The 25,403-nt window shown below is 39.9% G+C and overlaps 1 protein-coding gene across 2 annotated transcripts; it reads right to left on the bottom strand.

The window, feature by feature from the left end:
- Positions 1–376: 376 nt before the first annotated feature.
- LOC133299171 (uncharacterized) lies at positions 377–23,868 on the bottom strand. Of its 2 annotated transcripts, XM_061498620.1 has the most exons (7): positions 23,782–23,868; positions 23,552–23,696; positions 22,989–23,185; positions 22,259–22,339; positions 1,481–1,720; positions 1,039–1,116; positions 377–959 (listed from the first exon to the last, which is right to left on the bottom strand). In XM_061498620.1, exons 2-7 carry the CDS (start codon positions 23,667–23,669, stop codon positions 522–524), a joined length of 1,152 nt encoding a protein of 383 aa, XP_061354604.1. In that variant the 5' UTR covers positions 23,670–23,696; positions 23,782–23,868; the 3' UTR covers positions 377–521. The 2 variants fall into 2 exon arrangements, with proteins under 2 accessions (XP_061354604.1, XP_061354599.1); XM_061498615.1 differs by having other exon boundaries at positions 23,552–23,862.
- Positions 23,869–25,403: the final 1,535 nt, after the last annotated feature.

The following is a 25,403-nucleotide window of genomic DNA, read 5'->3' as shown; positions in this document are numbered from 1 at the left end:
GAACTTTATTTTAATTATTAAGGACTTCAACCTAATTAAAAATGTAAAAGTATATATTTATCAATTAAAAAAGTTAGGACATATATGTCATTTATTTATTTCATATTATAAAGTAATTTTATATCAAGTTAGATACGTTTTTACAGTTTTTATTAATTAAAATATATTTAAATAAAGTTAAACAGAGTGTCATGGTCAACTTTATAATAAGAGAATAATGCCATGATTGAAGAAGCATAACACTAATAAACGATCAATATCAAAGTTGAGCAAACTATTAATGCCTCTACCTCAACATGACTCTAACTTGATCCGTTAACACGAACTTACATGTTAGTATTTTGATTGCTAGTAGGTTGGCATTTCAAGCCACAGATCAATCTACAATAATAAGTGTATTGCTGATTTTGGAATAGTCACTGAAAACTAGCTAACGGCATCAGTACAAAAGTCCATTCACATATTCATTAAGTTAAGCAAAAATTGTAAAATATTAGCAGCAAAACAGCACCATTGTTGATTTACATCAGACCAGCAGAACTTCGAGTTACTCTTCTTAAAGCAGGAATAGCTGACGAGGTTTGAGATGTACTTGGTCCTCCTATATTTGCATCATTAGTTTTACATGCTCTACTCCTTTTTCGTGTCAATCCATTACCATGCTGGCTTTGCTCACCCTGATTGCTGCATCCAACTTCTTCATCCTCCACAATCCTATTGGCTCTATGCCTCTTTCCATTAGAACCAGTAGCTGGTTGTCTTCCTCTAGGTTCATTGTTATCTTCAGTCTGAACGGCTTCTCCATCCTCCACAATCCTATTGGCTCTATGCCTCTTTCCATTAGAACCAGTAGCTCGTTGTCTTCCTCTAGGTTCATTGTCATCTTCAGTCTGAACAGCTTCAGCCTTGATTACTGTATATCGCCACGAAGTGCCACAACTTGGGCAACCTTTGGCAACCTAAAAACCATAAGTAGTAGTAAGATAGACAGAAATTCTCCACATTTCTATCATGGTAAAAATGGAACAAGACTAATACCTTCTTCTGCGAGAAAAGTTGCTTCAGGCAGTGGTGATGAATTCGAACAGCACAATTTTCATTTTTGCATAACTCTGCCTGTCATACATTGACTACAGAATTATCAGATTCAGATATATAGTAGGAATATGTGCCACAAGTATAACTGATACTATCTAGATAAAATTGTGATCAATATGTAACTCCCCATAAACCCCCAACTAGTTTGGGATAAAAGTTGTTGATGTTGAACTAACTAACCATAACACTTGTTGACTTAATTAACCACCTAATTGTTTCTATTCGAAAATTTCCCTAAAATTTAAATGGTATATTGCAAAACATTTAAATCCCAACACAAAGGGTAAATAGAAACTTCAATGCTGATTCAAAATAACCACAACCAATGACGGGAAAAGAAGAAAAAGAAAGGAAAATTTTGTCCAAATGCAACAGGAACAACCTTTATTCCAGCTTCATTGCAAACTTGACAGGATGGAACATCATTATTTCGAAACCAATTGCGAAGATCAAGGAATGACTTCACACCAAGTTTAATATCACCATCCGTGGTCAAATTAAGCCACTGATCCCTCACAAGTTCATGCAGTGTTTTTTCCTTTTGAGAGAAACAGAAATTCTTCAATGCCGGTGGGACACGTGGCTGGCTTCCTTGAGATTGTGGATCTGTCACAATTGTAACCTAAACAAAGACCATGAAATTTGAGCAATACAGTCTACATTTACAATACATTAAAGAATAAAGATATTTGTAATATGAGACCATTATCATCTATGTTTAAACAAATGTCCTAAAATATTCCTCTCTCGATAAAAGGTGTAAAAGCTTTCAGAGAGCAGATCAGGTTATCTTGTTCTCTGATACAATCCCAATAAAAGTATATCAGAGGAGCAAGGACAGGAAGATTTGGGCTCCCAGACCCAACATTCAGCAAGGCCCAAACATTCAGCAAGACCCAAATGGGAACAACCAGGATGACACATCGATTAGGAAGGAAAATCACACTGATGATGATGACCTCACTACCCCTCAACAGATTATCAACGTGGCAGGAATTGTAGAAGCAAGTTAGTTATTGTTAGAATATTAGATATGATTAGATATGATTGGATTCCGTCTTATCCGTAAATATTCTGACTGTATTCTGACTGTATTAGGATTAGGTTTGGGCCTCTCACTTAAGCCCATTAGGGTCTCTATATATTGTAACTCCCTGACACAGATCAATATACAACATATTCTTTTACATTTAACTTGGTACCATAGCTATTTCGTTCTGAAAACCCTCGCTTCCGCTTAGAAATCTTGTTCTTCGCTTTAAAACCTAAGCCCACTGCTTAGGAGTCATTTTTTCTTTGCCGTGCGTCCTTCCGGCAAGACATCAAGGACTGTAAGTCCTCTCCAGGCATCTTCTGCACGTGTCCACATCCCCAAACAGTCACCGGAGCCACCATCAGCCACCGTCAGCCACTGTTCAGGCTGCCAGAGTACTTTTCCGACGAGATTTCAGTCTGGAACGAACGCGAACAGCACCCTCTCCTCCCGGCGACCTGCTCTGTGGAAGTCCGGCCACCAAAAGAGTTGTCACGCGCTCTCACGCGCCTCCAGTCTTCTCTGCGCGTGGGCTTCACGCGCCACCTTCTGCCGGCGCGTCAGCACTATTCCGGCGGCTTTTTTCCGGCCGGTCTTGGACAGAGAAGCTCGTCTTCTCCTCTTTCTGGATCTGTGGTTGGTTCTTTGTGGGTCTGACTTTTTGTGCGCACCTCTTCTTGATTGGTGATCAGGTTCGTTTCTCTTTATTCGGTTTATATCTTTGTGATTTAATACTATGGCAGCAAACTCTCCAATTCATTCGGAGGTCAAGTCTCCATCTCCTCCTGTGAGAAATTCTCCCAATATCATCTCTACCAATATTGGGTCCATTACCTCTTCAAAATTGAAGGGATCTCTTAATTACAAGAACTGGACCACCTCTGTTCGAGTTTGGTTCTTTGGACAAGGATATGGGAACCATCTCACGACTAAGTCTACTGATGTCCCTAAGGAGGGCAAGTCTGATTGGGAAAAGATTGACAACCAGCTTCTGAGTATCCTCTGGCAATCCATTGATCCGATCGTCTTGGATATCTTTTATTCCTTTCAAACTTGCACTGAAGTATGGGAGGAGCAAAAAACCTCTACACTAATGATGTTCAGCAACTCTATTTCATCATCTCTCAGTTTATGGAATTGAGCAAATCATCCGACATTCAGATGGAGACATATATTGGCAAGAGTCGCTCTTTGATGCAGGCATATTTGGATATGCTGCCTTACCCTACTGATGCTACTGCATATCGGAAACAGGTGGAACGTCTCTTTATGGTTGCCACACTTTCTGGCCTTCCCGAAGAATATGATAATGTCCGTGATACTATCTTGACTAGTGGGAAGCCTGATCTATCCATGACGTATCAGCGTCTTCTGAATTTGAATAAGAAATCTGCTCCTGCATTGTCTTCTGCTGTTGATTCTACTGCTCTAGTTTCCCGTACTGATTTTCGTGGGAATATTAGAGGTGGACGTGGTAGAGGCCCAGGAGGTCCAGTCGGACGTGGTCAGCGACCTCGTTGTCATTACTGTTAGCAACTTGGTCATTATGAGGAACGCTGCTACACAAAGTATCCTCACATGCGACCTTCTTTTGCTGCTAATATAGCTCAATCGGATACTGCTTTAAATGGTACAGTCTCTCTCCCCTCTGAAGAATATGTAGCATTCCAGGCCCTTCTCAGGAAGTCCTCTCCTTAATCTCAGGCCTCCGCTTCAGAAACTGGTAATCCTGTTGCTTGTGTTTCTCATTCTGCATCACTTGGTCCTTGGATATTTGACTCAGGTGCTACTGATCACCTCTATAGTAATAAGGAACTCTTTTCTTCCCTTACATATTCTGAAAATTTACCCTCTTTTACTCTTGCTGATGGAACTAAGGCCCCCGTTCATGGGATTGGACAAATCTGTCCAACCTCCTCATTGACCTTGACATCTGTCTATTACATTCCTCACATCCCTTATAACATAATATCTGTTAGTAAATTGATCAATTCTTTTAATTGTATTGTCACATTCTCAAACCAATCTGTTTCTGTTCAGGGCCCGGGTACGGGAAAAATGATTGGAGTGGGCCGTGAGTCACGGGGTCTGTTCTACCTTGATGTGCCGAGTCCTTCAGTTGCTTGTTCTCTCACAGAATCTCCACAACTCATCCACAGTCGTCTCGGGCATCCTAGTCTTGCGAAATTACAGAAGATGGTTCCTCTTTTATCCGGTCTTCAAACTTTAGATTGTCAGTCATGTCAGCAAGGAAAGCACATCCGCTCCTCCTTTGCTAATCGTGTCAATAAGCGAGCTGATGCTCCTTTTTCAATTATTCATTCAGATGTTTGGGGTCCTAGTCGAAGTGTGTCTGTTTTAGGTTTTCGGTATTTTGTTACCTTTATTGATGATTTCTCCCGTTGTACTTGGATTTATTTAATGAAAAACTGTTCCGAGTTGTTTTCTATTTATCAAAGATTTTCTGCTGAAATTCATACTCAATTTGGTGCTTCTATTCGTATTTTACATAGTGATAATGCTAAGGAATATGTTTCTGTTGACTTTTCTCATTTCTTAGCCACACAGGGTACTTTACACCAAACCACTTGTCCTCACACTCCACAACAAAATGGAGTAGCTGAACGTAAGAATAGACATCTCATTGAGATTGCCAGGACTCTTCTTATTCACATGCATGTTCCTCTTCACTTCTGGGCTGATGCAGTCCTTGCTTCTTGCTTTCTCATCAACCGCATGCCTTCATTTGTGCTTAATAATGATATTCCTCATAACTTATTGTTTTCGGATGTTCCTCTCTTTCCTCTATCCCCACATGTTTTTGGTTGTACCTGTTTTGTTCATGATCTCACTCCTGGTAAGGATAAGTTAACATCCAAAGCCTTTAAATGCATTTTTCTGGGTTATTCTCGTCTTCAAAAGGGTTATCGCTGTTACTCTCCTGATATCAAGCGTTACTTAGTTTCCGCTGATGTCAACTTTCTTGATCAACAACCCTTTAATTCTATCCCATCTCCATTGTCACAGGTTGATCATGTTCTTCCTGTTCCTTTTCTTGACTTGTCTTTGTCAGATGCAGGTGCTTCTACTCCAGATAAGCAATCACCTATTGCTCCAGTACCTGAGAACCGTCCACTTCTCACTTATCAGCGCCGTAACACAGTACCTCCAGTCGACTCGACCCCTGCTGACTCATTGCCCCCTGCAGTTGATTCTTCCCCTCCGGATCCTTCACCAGAGGCTCTTCCCATTGCTCAAAGAAAAGGTACACGTACTACTCGTAACCCTTATCCTCTTTATACCTTCTTGAGCTATGATCGTCTTTCTCCTCCTCATTTCACCTTTGTTTCTAGTCTTTCTTCTGTTTCTATTCCTAAGACCACAGGTGAAGCACTTTGCCATCCAGGATGGCGCCAAGCGATGCTTGATGAGATGACCGCACTTCATACCAATGGCACTTGGGACCTTGTTTCTGCTCCTCCAGAGAAGTCTATAGTTGGTTGTCGCTGGGTGTTTACTGTGAAAGCTGGACCTGATGGCCATGTTGATCGTCTCAAGGCACGCCTAGTTGCCAAAGGTTTTACTCAAATATTTGGTCTTGATTATAGCGATACATTCTCTCCAGTCGCTAAGATGGCGTCCGTCCGCCTATTTCTTGCCCTTGCTGCTGTTCGTCACTGGCCACTCCTTCAACTTGACATCAAAAATGCCTTTCTTCATGGTGATTTACAAGAAGTTTACATGGAGCAACCACCTGGTTTTGTTGCTCAGGGGGAGTCTGGGAAGGTATGTCGTCTTCGAAAATCCTTATATGGTCTCAAGCAATCTCCTCGAGCATGGTTCAGTCGCTTTAGTTCTGCTGTACAGGCGTTTGGCCTAATTCGCAGTAAAGTTGACCATTCTGTATTCTATAGGATTACATCTCCTAACAAGTGCATCTATTTGTTAGTCTATGTTGATGACATCTTCATCACCGGAAGTGATCAAGACGGAATCCGTCAGTTAAAACAACATTTATTCAGTGCATTTCAAACAAAGGACCATGGGGAGCTGCGTTACTTCTTGGGAATTGAGGTGGCGCAATCTAGACAGGGCATTTCTATCTGTCAAAGGAAGTATGCCTTGGATATCCTAGAAGAGACTGGTATGTTGGGGTGTAAACCAGTTGATACACCCATGGATCCTAATGTTAAGTTATTGCCCAGACAAGGGGAGCCGTTATCTGATCCTGGACGTTATCGAAGGCTGATTGGGAAGCTCAATTATCTTACTATGACTAGGCCAGATATTTCTTTCGCTGTCAGTACGGCTAGTCAGTTCCTTGATTCCCCTTGTGATTCACATTGTGATGCTGCTGTGAGGATCCTCCGATACATCAAAGGAGCACCAGGAAAAGGTTTGTTGTATTCGGATCAGGGAAATACAGAAATTTGTGGTTACTCAGATGCCGATTGGGCAGGATCACCCTCGGACAGACGCTCTACTTCTGGTTATTGTGTCTTCTTCGGAGGAAACTTAATCTCATGGAAAAGCAAGAAACAACCTGTTGTTTCCCGATCTAGTGCAGAAGCTGAGTATCGTGCAATGGCAAATACTACCTGTGAGTTGATCTGGTTAAAGCAGTTGATTCAAGAGCTTCATCTTTGTGAACAGAAACAACTCATGACACTCATCTGTGATAATCAAGCTGCGCTACATATATCCTCTAATCCTGTTTTTCATGAGAGGACCAAACATATAGAGATTGATTGTCACTTCATTCGGGAAAAGATTCAGTCAGGAGAAATCAAGACAGCTTTTGTCAACTCGTCTAATCAACTAGCAGATGTTTTCACTAAAGCTCTTAGAGGTCCTTGGGTTGAATACATTTGTAACAAGCTTGGTGCTCATAATATATACGCACCAGCTTGAGGGGGAGTGTTAGAATATTAGATATGATATGATTAGATATGATTAGATATGATTGGATTCCGTCTTATCCGTAAATATTCTGACTGTATTAAGATTAGGTTTGGGCCTTTCACTTAAGCCCATTAGGGTCTCTATATATTGTAACTCCCTGACACAGATCAATATACAACATATTCTTTTACATTTAACTGTTACGAAGGCACGAATAAATAGGGAAGGAAAGGCAGTAATAGGACACGCTTGGAGAATATGGCTTGTGGGTCCCTTCGGGGAATTGGGAGAGAGTGGAGCCTCTCTATGTGCTCCACACTATCTGTTCTTTACTTTGTTAATTGTTGAGACTATTTTCAATTACTTGTAATTGTTGCTTGTGTGGTTGTTGAACTGAAGCTTTTACCATATTAATAGTATATCGATTATCTTTACAAAAAAGTTGTTCATCTGTTAGCTTGATTTCTGTTATCTGATCTGAGAACCTTATCAATTGGTATCAGAGCTCCGATCTTGGAGCTCTGTGGGATGGTTTTGACAAGACAAATGGAACATCGATTAGATTTTCTGGAAGAAGGACTAAGAAGAGGATGTGCTGGACAGGAAGAGGTTTGCTTACGGTTGGACGCTAACGAAGCTAGACAAGAAGAAGTGTTACGGAGAATGGAGACCAGTGAGCAAGGCGTTGCTGAGATTATCCGGCGATTAGATGAAATGGCTAGAAATAGGAGGAGTCGTTCACGAGGAGGTGAAAATGATTCAGAGGAAACCGAAACCGAACCTCAGGTAGGAGGAAATCGTAGAAGGGGCCACCAGAATTGTCCGATGACCAGACGATTAGAGATTCCGCTGTTTTCTGGAGAGGACGCGTTTGGATGGGTGAGTAAAGTTGAGAGGTATTTCACCATTAACGGTGTAACGGAGGCTGAGAAGGTGAGTGCCGTGTTGGTGGTGTTAGAGGGTGAGGCCCTCACATGGTTCCACTGGTGGGAGGGTAACAATCCAAATGCCCCATGGTTGCGGTTCAAGCGCGAGTTGCTGAGCCGTTTCCAACCAGAGGCTTTAGATAACCCTTACCGTGCTTTGTATACACTCAAGCAATGGGGGAGTGTCGCGGAGTTCGTATGGAGTTTGAGAAAGTGGTGGGTGTCTTACGGTTTGAAGACGAAGAGCTGCTCAAGGGCGCTTGGCTCAATGGGGTAAGGAACAACATTAGAGAAGAACTTATGATGTTGCCGGCGTTGAACTTGGCAGATATGGTGAAATATTCGATGAAAGGAGAAACGCAGCCTGGGTTGAGGAAGGGATAGGCTTAGTGGGACGGAGTTGGGCTTCGAACTCTAGACGGACAGCAGTGGGCCAATGTAATGCTTTGGGCCCAATTGATCATAACAAAAATAATAGCCCCACACATGTTGGCTCAACCGGTTCTTTAAACCAAAGCCAAACAAGTCCAAAATGAACAACCCTAATCCCCAATATTCACCGACGGAGAACGCGAAGGGAGGTTCTTCGTCTACGGCCTCGACGTCTGTTGCTGGAAATCGTGCACCGGACATGTATCTAAGTCAGGGTCGACGTCTTTCACAGTCTGAGTGGCGAGATCGTCACCAAAAAGAGCTTTGCTTTAAGTGTGAAGAACGTTGGAGACCGGGTCATAGATGTCGGGTACCACAACTGCATCTGTTGTTGGTAGACGATGATGACGAGGGGGAAGAGAAGGAGGACGATGGGAACACAGAGAGGCCGAACCAAATAAGCGATGATGATGATGGGAAGGCTCTGCAATTGTCGCTGAACAGTCTATTAAGGCTCACTTCAAACCAAAGCTTAAAGGCATGAGGTGAGATCTCTGGGCAAAGGGTTGTGGTCATGGTGGATTGCGGCGCGACAAGCAATTTTGTACGACAGGCAGCGGTGGACAAGCTAGGTCTACTAGTGACAGACACATCGGAGTACAACGTTGAGCTAGGGGACGGTCACAAAGTGAAGTGCCAAGGTGTCTGTAAGGGAGTTGAACTCCAGGTCCAAGCTGCACGAATCACACAAGATTTCTACCTTTTCGAGCTAGGAGGGGCTGATGTGGTACTTGGGCTGGAATGGCTTACTCAGTTAGGGGACATAAGGGCTAACTTCAAAGAAATGACCCTTCGTTTTGGACAAGGGGAAGCAGAGGTGTTGGTTAAAGGGGATAGTGCCTTGTCAAGGTCAGTGGTGTCTTTCAAATCCATTGTCAAAGCTCTTCATGATCAAGGGGAAGGCTATTTCCTGAGTTCAGAGAAAGAAGGAGTTGCTATAGAAAGAAAGCCGTGGGATGGAATACAAAGGTTAATACAGGAATTCCATGATTTGTTTCAGGCAGCCAGTTCCCTACCACCTAAACGTACGTGTGATCATACCATCAACCTCCTACCGAGAAGTCAGATACCCAACCTCCGGCCTTTCAGGTGTCCTCATTACCAAAAAACTGAGATAGAAAAGTTGGTGTCTGAGCTGATGTCCTATGGTTGGATCCGTCACAGTACTAGTCCATATTCTAGTCCGGTGATTTTGGTAAGGAAAAAAGACGGTAGTTGGCGTGTGTGTGTCGATTACAAGGCTCTAAATAAATTCACCGTGCCAGATAAATTCCCTATTCCCGTTGTAGAGGAGCTTCTAGACGAATTAAGGGGATCAAAGGTCTTTTCTAAATCAGACCTCAAGTCTGGGTATCACCAGATACGCATGAGGGAGGAAGATATACCAAAAACTGGTTTTCGGACACACGAGGGGCACTACGAATACTTAGTAATGCCCTTCAGATTAACAAACACACCTTCAACCTTTCAAGCATTGATGAACAAAATTCTGAGGGAATTTTTACGCAAGTTTACTCTGGTTTTTCTGGATGATATACTGATATACAGTAAGTGCAGGGAGGACCATGAGGAACATTTACGCAGGGTGTTTGAAGTTCTTAGGCAGCACAAGTTAGTGGTGAATCAAAAGAAGTGTTGCTTTGGCAGTGATCATGTGGAGTATCTTGGGCATATTATTTCAGCAGAGGGCATTAGTGCTGACCCAAGCAAGCTGCAAGCAATGATGGAGTGGCCAATCCCTAAAACCATTAAGGGATTAAGGGGATTCCTGGGTCTAACGGGCTATTATAGACGTTTCGTTAAGGATTACGGAAAAATAGCCAAGCCCCTGACTAATTTACTCAAGAAGGATAGTTTCAAGTGGAGTTCGGAAGCATAGGCAGCTTTCATGACATTAAAGAGCTGTATGTGCTCGTTACCAGTGTTGGCATTGCCAAACTTCCAGCAGCCTTTCACGGTTTGTACAGATGCCTCAGGGAAGGGTATTGGGGTTGTTTTGATGCAGTCAAATCGTCCATTGGCTTACATCAGTCAGGGATTCTCCCCAAGAGCCATGACTAAATCGGTTTATGAAAAAGAATTAATGGCAATTGTTTTTGCCATACAGAAGTGGAAACATTATCTTTTGGGAAACCACTTTATTGTCAAGACAGATCAGAAAAGTCTCAAACACTTGCTGGACCAAAGGGCATTAGGGGAGGAGCAGCAGAAATGGTTGTGCAAGCTGATTGGGTTTGATTTTGAAATGCAATATCAACCAGGCAAGGAAAATCTGGTGGCTGATGCTTTGTCTCGTCAGGAGCAGTACGCAAGCTTGTCCCGTTTACAACTGCCAGATTTGGATCTGTTGGAACAGGAGATCCTGCAAGATAACAGGTTGCGGGTATTGGTACAAGACTTAGTGATCAATTCTGAGGCACATGAAGGTTTCAAGCTAGTAGGAGGACGTTTATTTTGCAAGGACAGGTTGGTATTCCCTTCCAACTCGAATTTTATTGTTCCACTTCTAGAAGAATTCCACAATTCTAGAATTGGAGGTCATTCGGGTTTCCTTCGTACCTACAAACGTATAGCTGGCCTAGTCTATTGGAAAGGCATGAAGAAGCGCATCAAGGAATTTGTGGCAGCCTGTACCATCTGTCAACAAAGTAAGACTCAAAGTCTGTCTCCAGCAGGGTTATTGCAGCCTTTACCTATCCCTAACGTATGGGTTGATATAGCTATGGATTTCATAAGGGGATTGCCCAAGGCCGCAGGTGTGGATACTATCTTTGTGGTGGTAGATCGATTCTCTAAGTATGCGCATTTTTTAAGTCTCAAGCATCCTTACTCAGCCAAAGATGTAGCTGATCTGTTTATAAAAGAAGTGGTAAGGTTACACGGGTTTCCTATCACTATAGTTTCTGACAGAGACCGCCTCTTTATGAGCTTTTTTTGGGCTGAGCTTTTTAAATGCGCGGGTACCAAACTGCATTATACTAAAACTTACCATCCTCAGGAAAATGGGCAAACGGAGGTGGTTAACAGATGCCTGGAAGTTTATCTACGGTGTATGTGTGGTCCACTTCCGAAGCAGTGGCCAAAATGGATCCCTTGGGCTGAGTATTGGTTCAATACCACGTACAAGGATTCAACTGGTTTAACGCCTTTCAAAGTTCTTTACGGTATGGACCCCCCTACATTGCTTAAAGCTAATCATTTTGTGTCTGCACTTGATGATGTTTCCAGGACTTTACATGAGCGGGATCTTATGCTTCAAGAGCTGCAACAGAATTTGTTTAAGGCCCAAAACCGCATGGTGCAACAAGCCAATAAGAGGAGACGTGATGTGCAATTTGAGGAGGGTGAGTTCGTTTAACTGAAGCTACAACCTTACAGACTCAAGTCCATTGCCAAGCGGGTGAATGAAAAATTGAGCCCAAGATTCTATGGACCATTCAAAATTCTCCAACGTATTGGGGCTGTGGCTTACAAACTTCAATTGCCTGATGGTTGTAAAGTTCACCCGGTCTTTCACGTCTCATTGTTGAAATCAGCAGGGGCTGCCGTACCCAATGTACAGCCTTTACTGGCTTGTTTATCTGAAGAGTGGGAATTACAACTGGAACCAGAGGACGTGCTCCAATGGAGACGTTCCCAGAAGCATATATTAGAAGTCCTGATTAAATGGCGAAATCTGCCCGCTTTTGAAAATACTTGGGAGGAATACCATGTGCTCAATCGGCTATTTCCTCACTCCCACCTTGAGGACAAGGTGCTTAAATTGGGGGGAGTATTGATACAATCCCAGTAAAAGTATATCAGAGGAGCAAGGACAAGAAGATTTGGGCTCCCAGACCCAACATTCAGCAAGGCCCAAACATTCAGCAAGGCCCAAATGGGACCAGCCAGGATGACACATCGATTAGGAAGGAAAATCACACTGATGATGATGACCTCACTACCCCTCAACAGATTATCAACATGGCAGGAATTGTAGAAGTAAGTTAGTTACGAAGGCACGAATAAATAGGGAAGGAAAGGCAGTAATGGGACACGCTTGGAGAATATGGCTTGTGGGTCCCTTCGGGGAATTGGGAGAGAGTGGAGCCTCTCTATGTGCTCCACACTATCTGTTCTTTACTTTGTTAATTGTTGAGACTATTTTCAATTACTTGTAATCGTTGCTTGTGTGGTTGTTGAACTGAAGCTTTTACCATATAAATAGTATATCGATTATCTTTACAGAAAAGTTGTTCATCTGTTAGCTTGATTTCTGTTATCTGATCTGAGAACCTTATCATTCTCCAATATATGTATATGGTTTGGCAGCACATGATGTGCCTCTGGCAAGTGTGTTTTTCTGTGTTAAAATTGATAAGAATTGAGTCATAAGAGAGCAATTTAAATGACATATTTGCTAATTATATTGATTCTTTCTTCTCAATTATACTTTTCACTTATTGGTTGTGATTTTACAAGAAAAAGAAGTAAAAATTATAAAAGCCTGTTGACACAAACCAGCGCCGGATTGGAAAGGTTACACAGTACAAAAGACAGAAACTTGGCGCAAGTTGGCACCAAAATGGCGCAGACCCGCGCCAGATCACGGAAACTACAGCGGAGAATTTCCAGCGGCGCATCATGGCACCAAAGTGGCACCAATTGGCGCCACATGCATTACTATTACATGGCGCCACTAGGCGCCCAACAAGAAGGATTCTTGGCGCCACTAGGCGCCCAAAGCAAAGGGAATTGGCGCCAAGTGGCGCCCAAAAGACCAAGAATGGCGCCAATTGGCGCCGAGTCATGTGCAATCAGTTCCGACTTTCGCATTCGAGGCAGCAAGTTGGCGCAAACGTGCGCCAAACCGGCGCCAACTGGCGCCGGGTTGCGAGAAAATAACACCGTCTTTCCGCGGGGATATTTTTGGAAGAAGGAAAAAAATAAAGTTTATAAATAGATCCTTGTGCTAGACCTAGGGATCTCATCTCATCCAGTCAGAGGAGGCCGACGGCAGAGCTCTGAAGGATTCTTCCACAGTTCTTCTTCTTCATCTTTTTCTCTGTAATTTTATGCTTTCGAATATTGAATTATTTTTAGCCATGAGTATGCTTGGCTAGTTTTCTTTTATTGTAGTTAGGGTCACGAGCCCTATGTGAACCCTTGTTACGATGGATTGATTTAGTTTTATTCATTTATATAATTATCTTTGTCTTTACCTTGTGCGTATTTTCTATTTTCTTTATTAGAACTGATCAATCTGATAGTTGGGAATAGTTTGAGGGTTAGAACCCTAGATAGGAATATTGGGGTTTTGATCTTGAAAGGGGGTAGGACAACAATTGGTATGCATGCTAGGAATAGATGTGTATTTAATTGCGGATGCTTAAATTATTGCGCTCATTGCTTAATTCCCATGAGGAACATTGCAAGGAATTGGGGTTCCAATTGGGGATTAAAGGGTTAACCTTGCAAGGAATTGAGGGTTAACTAATAAATATTTTTAGATAATAATTTATCTGAGTAATTATATGAATAAATATTGTGAATCAATCCAAAGTAAGAAGTGGGGATCATAAGGTGAGTGCGCTCTAGCTACAATATTTTTCTCATATTTTAAAAATCAAATCTCAGCGTTATTGTTTTATTTCTCTTAAATAAAAATATAAAAACAAGTCTTTATTTTATTTCATATTGTTACTCGAATTCAATTCACAATTTTTCAAACAACAAACCGAGTTTTCCAACTTAAGGGGACTGGTTATTGTAGTACTTGGTTTACAATCCCTGTGGAGACGATACTCTACTTACTTTCTATATTACTTGTGCGATCGGTATACTTGCCGGAGAGCATCAGCACACAACAATCAACCAGAAAAGCAGTTGAACTGTGTACATAAAAAGGACAATCTGGTGCTATAAAGCTCTCGCTATGCACCAAAACTTAACCCAAAAAGAGTTTTCAATGTTCTTCAACCAAAAAAACAGAAACTTAACCACTGAAGAGGATAATCAAGTTTACACATTTCACTGCAAAATTCTAGAAATTGAGGTAAAAGAAGTAAAGATGATGGACAATGGTAAAGTAGTTGGATCAGATGATATATATTAAAGAATGGAAGTGTTCAGGGAAGAAAGGTATAACCTGGCTTATGAGTCAATCAAGGGCTGGTGCAGGAGCTTGAATTACCTGTGACTGATACTCATGAGTATTGGATGGAGGTGGGGGATGACTGTAGGATTAGAGGTGTAGATGTGTGTGCACGAAGGTTACTGTGCAGATGCAAAACATTCAAATCATGCAAGATTTCTTCTTGTTTGGATAAGGAGGGGAAGATGTGTGGTCCTTGGGCAGGATTGGCTGGATTGGCAGAATTGGTCCTGTATTCCATGTCACATTGCTTAAGAAATCTGTTTCTGCTCCTGCAGAGAGTCAACCACTACCTGCTTTCCTATCTGACGAATGGGAACCCAAGATGTAGGATGTAGCCTATGGAGGTACTAGATTACAGAATCACTCCCGAGGGTCTCACTGAAGTCCTAATTATATGGCAGGACTTTTCAAAACTTTGAAAATTCCTGGGAATCTTCTACAAGACTGCAAGGAGTTTTCTACCTTTCACCTTGAGGACAAGGGAAGGCTTTGGGGGGAAGTATTGTTAGGAAACAACCTGTTACTAAGGTCTGTATTAGGAAGGAGGACAGAGAGGCAATCAAGGGGAATTGAATGATTAATGTAAACATATTGAATGAGGCAATCACAGGGATTGAATGATTAGTGTAACATACTTCTGGTAAGACAATAAGGGGGAACAGGGAGGAAAAGTATGACCTGTTTGGCTGGCTATAAGAAAGGAGAGTGGAGAAGATAGAGGGGAAGAAAAATAAGAGGATAGTAAGAGAGAATGCAGGGTCTATCAAATACTCTGGGTAATCTATTTTCAGTTTCAGTCTGTATCGTTCATTATAAATCTGCCACACAGGTGTTGATAGCATACTTCTATCAGTATTTGCAGAAGAATAAATAGTACAGCAGATTTACCCCAATTAAGTGTGTTTTGATTCAGTTTCAATCAGACTACAAAACTGTAGTAAGAAATAACTGATAGTAGATTAAGATAAAAGATGTGCATGTCAAAGAACTTATTTGGGTTTACGCCATGGAAACTTTATACCTATTGTAGGGTTTGATGGAAATTTATAATAGGAAGCAAGAAAACCTGTACATGGTCTGCAATGATTTGGCACCACAAGAAGGCCAAGGGAAGCCTCTACAGAAGAATGGAGTTCTTATTGCATATATTCAAGCCATAATGGATATGTATGACGGGACATCGACATGCATGCAAATTCATGGAATTGAGCAGAAAATTTTCTTAGAACAATAGGTTTGCACCAAGGGTCGATCTTGAGTCTATACCTTTTAACCTTTTAATTGGACTTAATAACAAGGCACATCTAAGGGATAGTACCTCAATGAATGCATTTTCTGGATAACATAGTCATAATTGATGAGATGAGAGAATGAGTAAATTCTAAACTTGAGTTGTAGAGAAAGGCTGTAAAATCAAAGGATCTTCGATTTAGTAGGAGCAAGATGTAGTATATGAAATCCAAGTTTAGGAAGAGGAGAACTAGCAATATTTAACAGATTACCATGCTTAAACTTTTTATTGCAAAATTCTAGAACTTAAGGTAAAAGAAGCACTAAAGATAATAGACAACAATAAGGCAATTAGACTGGAAGATATTTGTATTTAAGTATGGAAGTATTCATGTGAGAAAGGCATAACTTGACATATAAATCATAAAAAACAACTTCCCGTTAAACCCGACTAGCGAGTGTGGGTGGAGATAATCCTTGTACGTAGCCTTACCTCTGCTTAATTGCAAAGAGGCTATTTCCTGGATTCGAACCCATGACTTTTCAAACATGAAAGAGCAGCTTTACCACTGCTCCGGTTCGCCCCCTTTTGACATATAAATCATACATATTATAAAATTGTGGGAAAAAATAACTCACGGTAGATTAAGACAAGAGACTTGCATAGAAAAGAACGTAATTTAGTTTTAAAATCCATGAGACTATATCTATTGTAGGGTCTGCATTTGACAGAAAGTTACAAAAGGAAACCAAAATACCTGCTCATGGTCTTCTCAATGATTTAGAGAAGGCCTATGATATGGCTCCAAGATAAGTCCTAGAGAAGACTCTAGAGAAGAATGGAGTTTGTATCAATGTATTAAAACTAAAAGGACACGTATGATGGTAAATTGACAAGAATACAAATTTGTAGAAAATCAGAATTCAAATTCAAATATTTTTCCGTTTTTATTTATTAGCAATAATTAAGATTAATTAGGATTGATTGTTTTTTATTTCCTATTAGTTAGGATTAATTGTAATTAATTAGAATTAATTGTGATTAGGTTTAGTGAGTCATAGCTGAGTCATTCTTATGATTGTGATTAGGTTTGGTGAGTCATAGCTGAGTCATGCTTAGCTATTTTTTCTTGTATAAATACTCCTCATTCCTCATGTAATTATTCAACATCGGTAGGGATGGCAAAAATGAGCCAACCCGTCGGGTTGGCTCGTAACCCGCACAAAACGAGCCGGGTTGGGTTGGCAAAAATGAGCTGTCAGCTCGATTTAGCCCGACCCGAGCCAACCCGAGCTCAAACGAGCCAGCTCGCGGGTTGAACGAGCCAGCTCGCGAGTTACTCTTTTTTTTTTTTTTTTTTTTTAATAAAATACAATGGACTTTACTGCTGGATTCTCCACTGATGGACTTTACTATATTGGTCGCTTTTGCAGATCCTTTTTTTTCATGATTGACTTTTGATTCTAGATGCTTATTGTTGAAATATATAATGGATTTCTTTTATTTTTTATTTTTTGGCTTTACATACGTTTTATGGTTATCGTGAGTTAGAGTAATTCAGAAAATCATGATAAATGACTCCTGTGATTCGTGGAGTGGTTTGTGTTTTATTTAATGTTTTTGGATTTTGTAAACTACTCTACTTGTAGTTGGACTGCAAAATACAATAATTTTATACAGGAGAACAAACCACAAAAATTAAATTTCTTGAGCCAACCCGCGAGCCAATATTTTGAGCTAACCAACCCGCGAGCCAACCCACTAGCATCATTTCGAGCTAACTCGTGAGCTTTTTTTGAGCCAACCCGTGAGCTTTTTTACGAGCCAACCCGCGAGCTGATTATCGAGTCAACCCGCGAGCCAACCCTAACCCGGCTCGGGTCGAGCCGGGTTGGGTTTTCTGGCTCGTTTTGTTTTTCGAGCCAACCCGACCCGACCCATTTTTTTCGGGCTGAATGCGGGTTGGGCCGGGTTGGCCCGTTTTGCCAACCCTAAACATCGGTATACTGAAAACCTTTTTCAATATGTTATCAAAGCAGGTTGGTCCTGAGAAAACTCAGCCACCACAACCACCTTCAAATCGGCGGCACAACGCCGGAAAACTCAACCTCCAACCATTATTAAGGTTATTTTCCCTTCCTACAAAGTCCCAAGAGCAAAGTAAGGCTACCAATCACTGTAGAAGGCAAAATCCCAGCTTTCCACCGCCGTCAGCCACCGTCGGAAAATTTTTCCGACGACATTTCCGACCAAGATCCGCACCATTCGAAACAGAAGGAGCCGATCTACAAGTTTCAAGAAGGACCATCAGATTCTGCTGAGCCACGCCCACCACGCGCTAGAGAAAGGACGGAGCGTCCGCCCTACGCGTTACCACACGCAGCCATGTTGATTGAAAGTAAATTTCCATCCAGCAATGTTGCTCAACAAGGTATAGCGTTCCATGTTGATAATAGTAGTCGATGGATTCTTAATTCAGGGGCTTCAGATCATATGACAAGTAATGCAACCTTATTTTATTCTTATACCCCTTACTATCAACAATCACGAATAAGAACAGCAGATGGCAGCTTCTCTACTATTGCTGGAAAAGGATCCATTAAACTTTCTGAACACATTACTTTGAACTCGGTCCTTCATGTCCCATCTCTTACTTGTAACCTTATCTCTATCAGCAAACTTACGTCTGAGTTACATTGTGTTGCCAAGTTTTCTGTCAATGCTTGTGTTTTCCAGGAACAGGACTCGGGGCTGATGATTGGCAGTGCTAGAGAGGAAGAAGGACTTTATTATTTAGAAAAAGATTCTTGTGCAGGAAAAATTTTTGTGAACCACTCGGTATGTTTGTCGGATGATTGTAATGATGTTTTGTTGTGGCATCGTCGGTTAGGACACTCAAATTTCATTTATCTTCAGAAGTTGTTCCCAAGCTTATTTATCAATAAAAATCCCAGTTCTTTTTCTTGTGATATTTGTCAGCTTGCAAAACATTATCGTGTTTCTTATCCTCCTAGAGTCCATCATGATTCTTCTCCATTTACCTTGATTCATACTGATATATGGGGTCCAGCCCGTGAAAAAAATATCTCTGGTGCTCGTTGGTTTATAACTTTCATAGATGATCACTCTAGGGTATGGTGGGTATACCTTCTAAAGGATAAGTCTGACACTGCATCCATTTTTAAAAACTTTCATGCTATGGTTCAAACTCAGTTCCAGACCTCTATCCAAATTCTTCGAACTGACAATGGTACTGAATATTTTAATTCTGTTCTTGGAAACTATCTCAGCCAGCATAGTATTCTTCATCAAAGTTCTTGTCCTAACACCCCTCAACAAAATGGGATGGCTGAAAGAAAAAATAGACATCTCCTTGAAGTTGCTCGAGCTCTTATGTTTACCATGCATGTCCCTAAATATTTGTAGGGGGAAGCTGTCTTGACTGCAGGATACCTCATCAATCGGATGCCTTCTTGTGTCCTAAATTTTCAATCTCCTTTATCTTGTCTTACCCACACCTTTCCTTCTTTCCGGGCTCATTCTTCCCTTCCTCCCAAGTTGTTTGGCTGTGTGGCTTTTGTACATGTTCCTCCCCATCAAAGGTCCAAGCTCGATCCTAAGTCCATTAAATGTGTCTTCGTAGGATATCCTCCTAACCAAAAGGGCTACAAGTGTTACTCATCTTCATTTCGTAAGGTCTTTGTTTTTATGGATGTCACATTTGATGAGAGACAATCTTTTTTTCCTTCGACTTCTCTTCAGGGGGAGTCTATTGGGGTTGATGAAGATAAGTCTTGGAAACCAAATGATTTTGTTGTTTTGCCTTTGCCGTTGGAGACAGGGGGAGTCATTATGCAAAAGACAGGGGGAGTTAATGTGTCAGATAATGGAGATCCTCCCGGGAAATGAGGAAAGTTTTACAGCAGGCGAGAATCACCTCAGAAGCCTCTAGACTGCCAGGATTCTGATTCGAGTCTTAGTTCCAGCAACACTGATACAGCCAACCTAGATGTGCCTATTGCTCTTCGAAAAGGTACTAGATCTTGTACTGCTCATCCTATTTCTCATCATATCACATATGAAAAGTTGTCCCCAGGTTTTCGTGCTTTCAACACTATGTTAGACAATACAAAAATACCAAAAAATATCCAAGAAGCACTTGATGATCCAAAATGGAGGAATGCAGTCTTTGAAGAAATGGATGCACTCAACAAAAATGGAACTTGGGAGTCTATAGCATTACCCAGAGGAAAGAAAACAGTAGGTTGCAAGTGGGTGTTCACAATAAAGTTTAATGCAGATAACAACATCAACAAGTATAAGGCCAGACTGGTTGCTAAGGGATTCACTCAAACTCATGGGATAGACTATCAAGAGACATTTGCCCCTGTTGCCAAGCTTAATACTATCCGAGTTCTTTTATCACTTGCTGCAAATCTTGGTTGGCCCTTGCAACAATTAGATGTAAAGAATGCTTTCTTGAATGGTGATCTACATGAAGAAGTTTATATGGATCCACCACCTGGTTTTGAAAAAGGAGACGATTCAGTATGCAAGTTGAAAAAGTCTCTCTATGGTCTTAAACAATCTCCTAGAGAGTGGTTTGAGAAGTTTACTCAAGCTGTTAAGGGAAGAGGATTCCTCCAAGCTCAGACTGATCAAACTTTATTTTTAAAACACTCTAATGGTGGTAAAATTGTTATTCTCATTGTTTATGTTGATGACATAATTGTCACAGGTAATGATTGTGAGGAGATAAGCTCTTTGAAGAAATGTTTAGCTAATCAGTTTGAACTGAAGGATCTTGGATCTCTCAAATATTTCCTAGGCATGGAAGTTGCTCGAAGTAAGGCAGGAATTTCTTTAACTCAGAAGAAATATATTCTAGACCTGTTACAAGAAACAGGAATGCTTGGGTGCAAGCCAGCAGAGACTCCAGTTGAACCCAATATTAAATTGGGAATCGAAGATGGGAAAGAAGTTGACAAAGAGCAGTATCAGAGATTGGTGGGGAAGTTGATCTACTTATCTCACACTCGGCCTGATATTGCATTTGCAGTTAGCATGGTTAGTCAATTCATGCATTCTCCTAAGGAAAAACACCTGAGTGCAGTTTATAGAATTCTGAAGTACCTCAAAAACACCCTGGTCGAGGATTGTTCTTTAAAAGGGGACACAAGAGGATGATTGAAATATATACAGATGCAGATTGGGCTGGCTCTGTATTGGACCGAAGATCCACTTCAGGATATTGCACCTATATTTGGGGAAATCTTGTGACCTGGAGAAGTAAGAAACAAACAGTTGTTGCCCGGAGCAGTGCAGAAGCAGAATTTCGGGCTCTAGCCCATGGTATTTGTGAAGGAATTTGGTTAAGAAGACTCCTTGAGGAATTGAAGATCTCTTTTTCCCCACCTGTCAGAGTGTATTGTGATAATAAGGCTGCTGTTAGTATTGCTCAAAATCCAGTTCACCATGACAGAACAAAACATGTGGAGGTTGATCGCCACTTTATCAAAGAAAAAATAGATGATGGAAGTGTATGTATGGTGTATATTCCTACCAAAGAGCAGATTGCAGATATTCTCACTAAGGGCCTACACCGGCCAGCCTTTGAAGACTTGATTGGCAAGTTGGGAATGATCAACATTTACCTCCCAACTTGAGGGGGAGTGTAGAAAATCAGAATTCAAATTCAAATATTTTTCCGTTTTTATTTATTAGGAATAATTAAGATTAATTAGGATTGATTGTTTTTTATTTCCTATTAGTTAGGATTAATTGTAATTAATTAGAATTAATTGTGATTAGGTTTAGTGAGTCATAGCTAAGTCATTCTTATGATTGTGATTAGGTTTGGTGAGTCATGCTTAGCTATTTTTTCTTGTATAAATACTCCTCATTCCTCATGTAATTATTCAACATTGGTATACTGAAAACCTTTTTCAATAAAATTGATTGAGATGTCATAGAAGATTTTTTGATAACAATAGGTTTGCAGCACAAGTTAACTTTGAGTCCACACCTTTCTACCTTTTTATAACGAGGCACAGCTAACAGCTAGTACCTCGACGCATGCATTATGCGGATGACATAGTCCTAGTAGATGAGGGGAGAGAATGAGTAAATTCTAAACTTGAGCTGTGAAGAGAGGCTTTACGATCAAAGCGTCTCTGCTTAAGTTAGAGCAAGACAGAGTTTATAATACCAAGTTTAGTAAGTTGAGAATTAGCAATGTCAAACAGACAAAAATCAGAGACGGCATCATAACACAAGTTGCATAATTTACAATTGATTGCATCTATAAATAATTATAATATCACTAATCTGGGCTATTTAGCCCGCCTATCCACCAAAAAATAAAATATTCTCACTAATATAATTTATTGGTAAATTATGAATATTCACATTAATATGTTTGATCATACTAACACCAGTAAATTAAAAATAGATTCAACTTTTGATGAGCAGAAAAATGTAAGCAGGCAAAAATTTATAACCTGACTATCCAAATTAAGATTGAGAGCAGCAATGCTGGAAATAACACCATTTGCAGTGGCATCTTGAATTAATGCTTCAATCTGTTGTTTTCCATTGAAAGAACATAACAAGACTACTTGTCTCAGATGTCATAATATCACGCATCCAACTATTTATCTGCACATACATACGATATTACTCTGCACATATAGCAACATGCATAATCAAACCCTTCCCCATCTCTCTTCTACCTATCAAATGGTTATGCGCACACAGAAGGAGACGTCCTAGTCCAATTAAATGATTAATTCTCTCCTTTGGATCTATCCGTATGTAGGTCCCTGAATTTTAAGATTAAGTAAGAAGATAAATGAGAATTGAGAATGATGTAACGGGATTTACTCTTTTTGCCATATAACATCTGACAACACAACTATTCCATCTTCGACAAATGCTGTCCACATCCTAAACTTCATGCTTTTCACATTAATTATTTTATTGACCGAAATCATTCATATTTTTCATCATCAAATTTCAATCTTTTCATATAAATCATCCCTAAATACCAAGACATATTTGTCTCATTTCAAAGAATCACACACTGTGTCCAATGATTTTTTTATATATACACACAAGTGGGTATAGACACTGAGAACCACAAATACTGAACGCGTTATACAAAACAATTGTAGAGCCTAGTACGTGCTCCACATATGTGCACAGACACAGACAGAGTTCAGCTAGACTTACAATGGCCTTATAGAAAGCAATTTGCGGAACTGTATATTTTGTACCCAGCTTGGATTGTTCATCCGAAACAGTATTGACCACTCCATAATAAACTTGGCCATCATATTGATCTATGCAGCCACGCAACTCAAAATTAATACAAGTAAGCGCCCTGTTTATTTTCAGAACAAATCCATCGAATAGCTGGCGATCGGTGCCTTTATCAGGAAAGACAAATACAATCAAGGCCATGATAAAAAAAGCTAACAAGGACACATGAAAAACCATGACGCATTTCATTCTCAGTGCTCATCATGCCACAACATTAGACTGTATAATCAGAACATTCATAACCCATGTTTACGCAAAGATATCAATCTGACAAAAAGCTTAAATTTTGGATGTCAAAAACTACAAACTTCGTTGCAAATTAAAATAATAAAAAATTGTTATCAAAAAAATAATAATAATAATAATAATAAAAAATTAAAAAATGGTAAAAAAAAAATTGAGCAAAGAATAGAACCGTTTCACGAGAAAGTAAGATCGAAAAATATTTTCAGGGAAAAAGGGAAAAGAAAAACCTGGGTTTTTCTTGGTGAGGTCCTCGAACATGGAGTGAAAGTCCTTCTCCTTGAGCGGTCCACGTGATAACAGAGCTTGAATTATGACATGGTGCCTCCAGCTTAACTCACCCGACATGGTTCTTTCAATGGGGATATAGAAACCCTAATGCGAAACCGAAAGTGGAAAATTTAGGGATCGAAATTTGCTCCTAACGACTAGAAAAATTAGAGAAAATATAAATAGATACGCTCTAAAGTTCCAAGCTTGTAAAGGCGGGAAGATACAAGGCTCCAAAGATCGAGAAATCATTGAGTGGGGGTACGGGAGTGGATCCTATTACGTGAAACAGATCATAACTACTCATTTGAAAATTATATAATTTTCTTTATTTCATCGTCAATGAGGATGAGTGGTTGTGATTAAATAACATAACCACATGATCACTCTTTCATATGAGAGAATTCACTCCCGCGGTAGTGTTATTCTATGTTGCATTTTACTATGTGTAGTGGGTTGGGCGTTTTTATTAAATAAATATGGATTCGTTTTTTCTGTAATAAATGTAGATAAGTTATCTGCATTGAATCTAAAATGATGTTGTTTTAGGACAGAAATCAATATATTTTTATAATTTTAATTTATTTCAGGATTCTAATAGTCTTTATAATTATAATTTTTTAATATTTCAACACCAAAATGACATCGTTTTGGGAGTAAATACAGATAATTTATCTGCAGTAACTGCAGAAATATTTTTCTGAATAAATATTATCATTATGCTCTCATTTTGGAGAAAACTTTTCGGATAAATGTTGTTGGTAGGGTGTAAATAGGTTAGGTTAGGCTAGGCTAGGCTTTGGTTTAAATAGGTCAGGTCTATGTAAAAAATATTGGATTTGACTTGGCCTTTTAGCCTGTGTAGGCCCCAAATTATAAGTCTGACCTAACCAATATTTAAAAAATAAAAGCATTGACCTAGGCCTGTTAGCCTCTTCAAGCATATTAAACATTTGGGTTTGTGTTTTCTAAAGTTACTTTAGATAACTTTATCTAATGTTCACCAAAACGACGTCGTTTTGGGACGGAAATCATGGTGTTTTTGTTATATTAATTTATTTCATGGTTATAATAGTCTTTATCATTCTAATTTTTTAATTTTTCAACCCCAAAACGACGTCGTTTTGATGAACATTAGACAAAGATGTCTAAAGTAACATTAGATACTTTTTCCCTTAAAAGTATAACTAAAATAATATTACTTTATTATTTAAAATTATTAAAATCATAATTTGGTTTATTTTATTTAAAATAAATAATATGATATAGGCTCACCTGCAGGCTTGTAAGTCCAACATGTACAAAAAAGCATATGGCTTGTTTTCTAAATAGATTTTTTAAAAATTTATGCCTGTTCTATTTTACTATTTGTAATAGGCCAAGTCTGGCTTAATATAGACTAGGTTGTAGGCCCCTGTAGGCCGGTCTAGCCCATTTACACCCCTAGTTGTAGGTATATATTTATTAAAAGATAAAAGTTTTTTTGGGATTTAAACGAAATTATAAAGAAAATATTAGTTAAAATGGAATTTTTTTTTTCCATTTTTAGTAAAAGGGAGTGTCGAGTTCGACACATCCATAGTATTGAAAAATTTTCCCCTATTTTGATACTATTTAAAAAAATGTACATTTTACTAAAACATAACATCTATTTGACTATTGACTGGCCAAAGTACTGAGTATGTGATTTTCGTACTTGAGAAAGATACGATGGATGAGTTACTCTAGTACAAGGTCTTGTAGAGTAACTCATGCACAAAAGCCGTATATGAATGGGTTTCGACCTCATTTTTCATATACTCATTTTTACTC

This window comes from Gastrolobium bilobum, unplaced genomic scaffold (genome assembly GCF_033153095.1).
Source record: "Gastrolobium bilobum isolate Gb01-03AN ecotype WA unplaced genomic scaffold, APGP_CSIRO_Gbil_v1 utg18003, whole genome shotgun sequence".
Lineage (NCBI taxonomy): Eukaryota > Viridiplantae > Streptophyta > Magnoliopsida > Fabales > Fabaceae > Gastrolobium > Gastrolobium bilobum.
This window is presented reverse-complemented; position numbering and strand designations above follow the sequence as displayed.

Excerpts from the sequence above, each read along its gene's own strand:
- LOC133299171 (XM_061498620.1), bottom strand. The coding sequence starts at position 23,669 with ATGTCGGGTGAGTTAAGCTGGAGGCACCATGTCATAATTCAAGCTCTG. Across the intron at positions 22,340-22,988 it reads TTGCTTTCTATAAGGCCATT|ATTGAAGCATTAATTCAAGA; the intron begins GTAAGTCTAGCT and ends GGAAAACAACAG. Across the intron at positions 1,117-1,480 it reads GCAATGAAGCTGGAATAAAG|GCAGAGTTATGCAAAAATGA; the intron begins GTTGTTCCTGTT and ends AATGTATGACAG.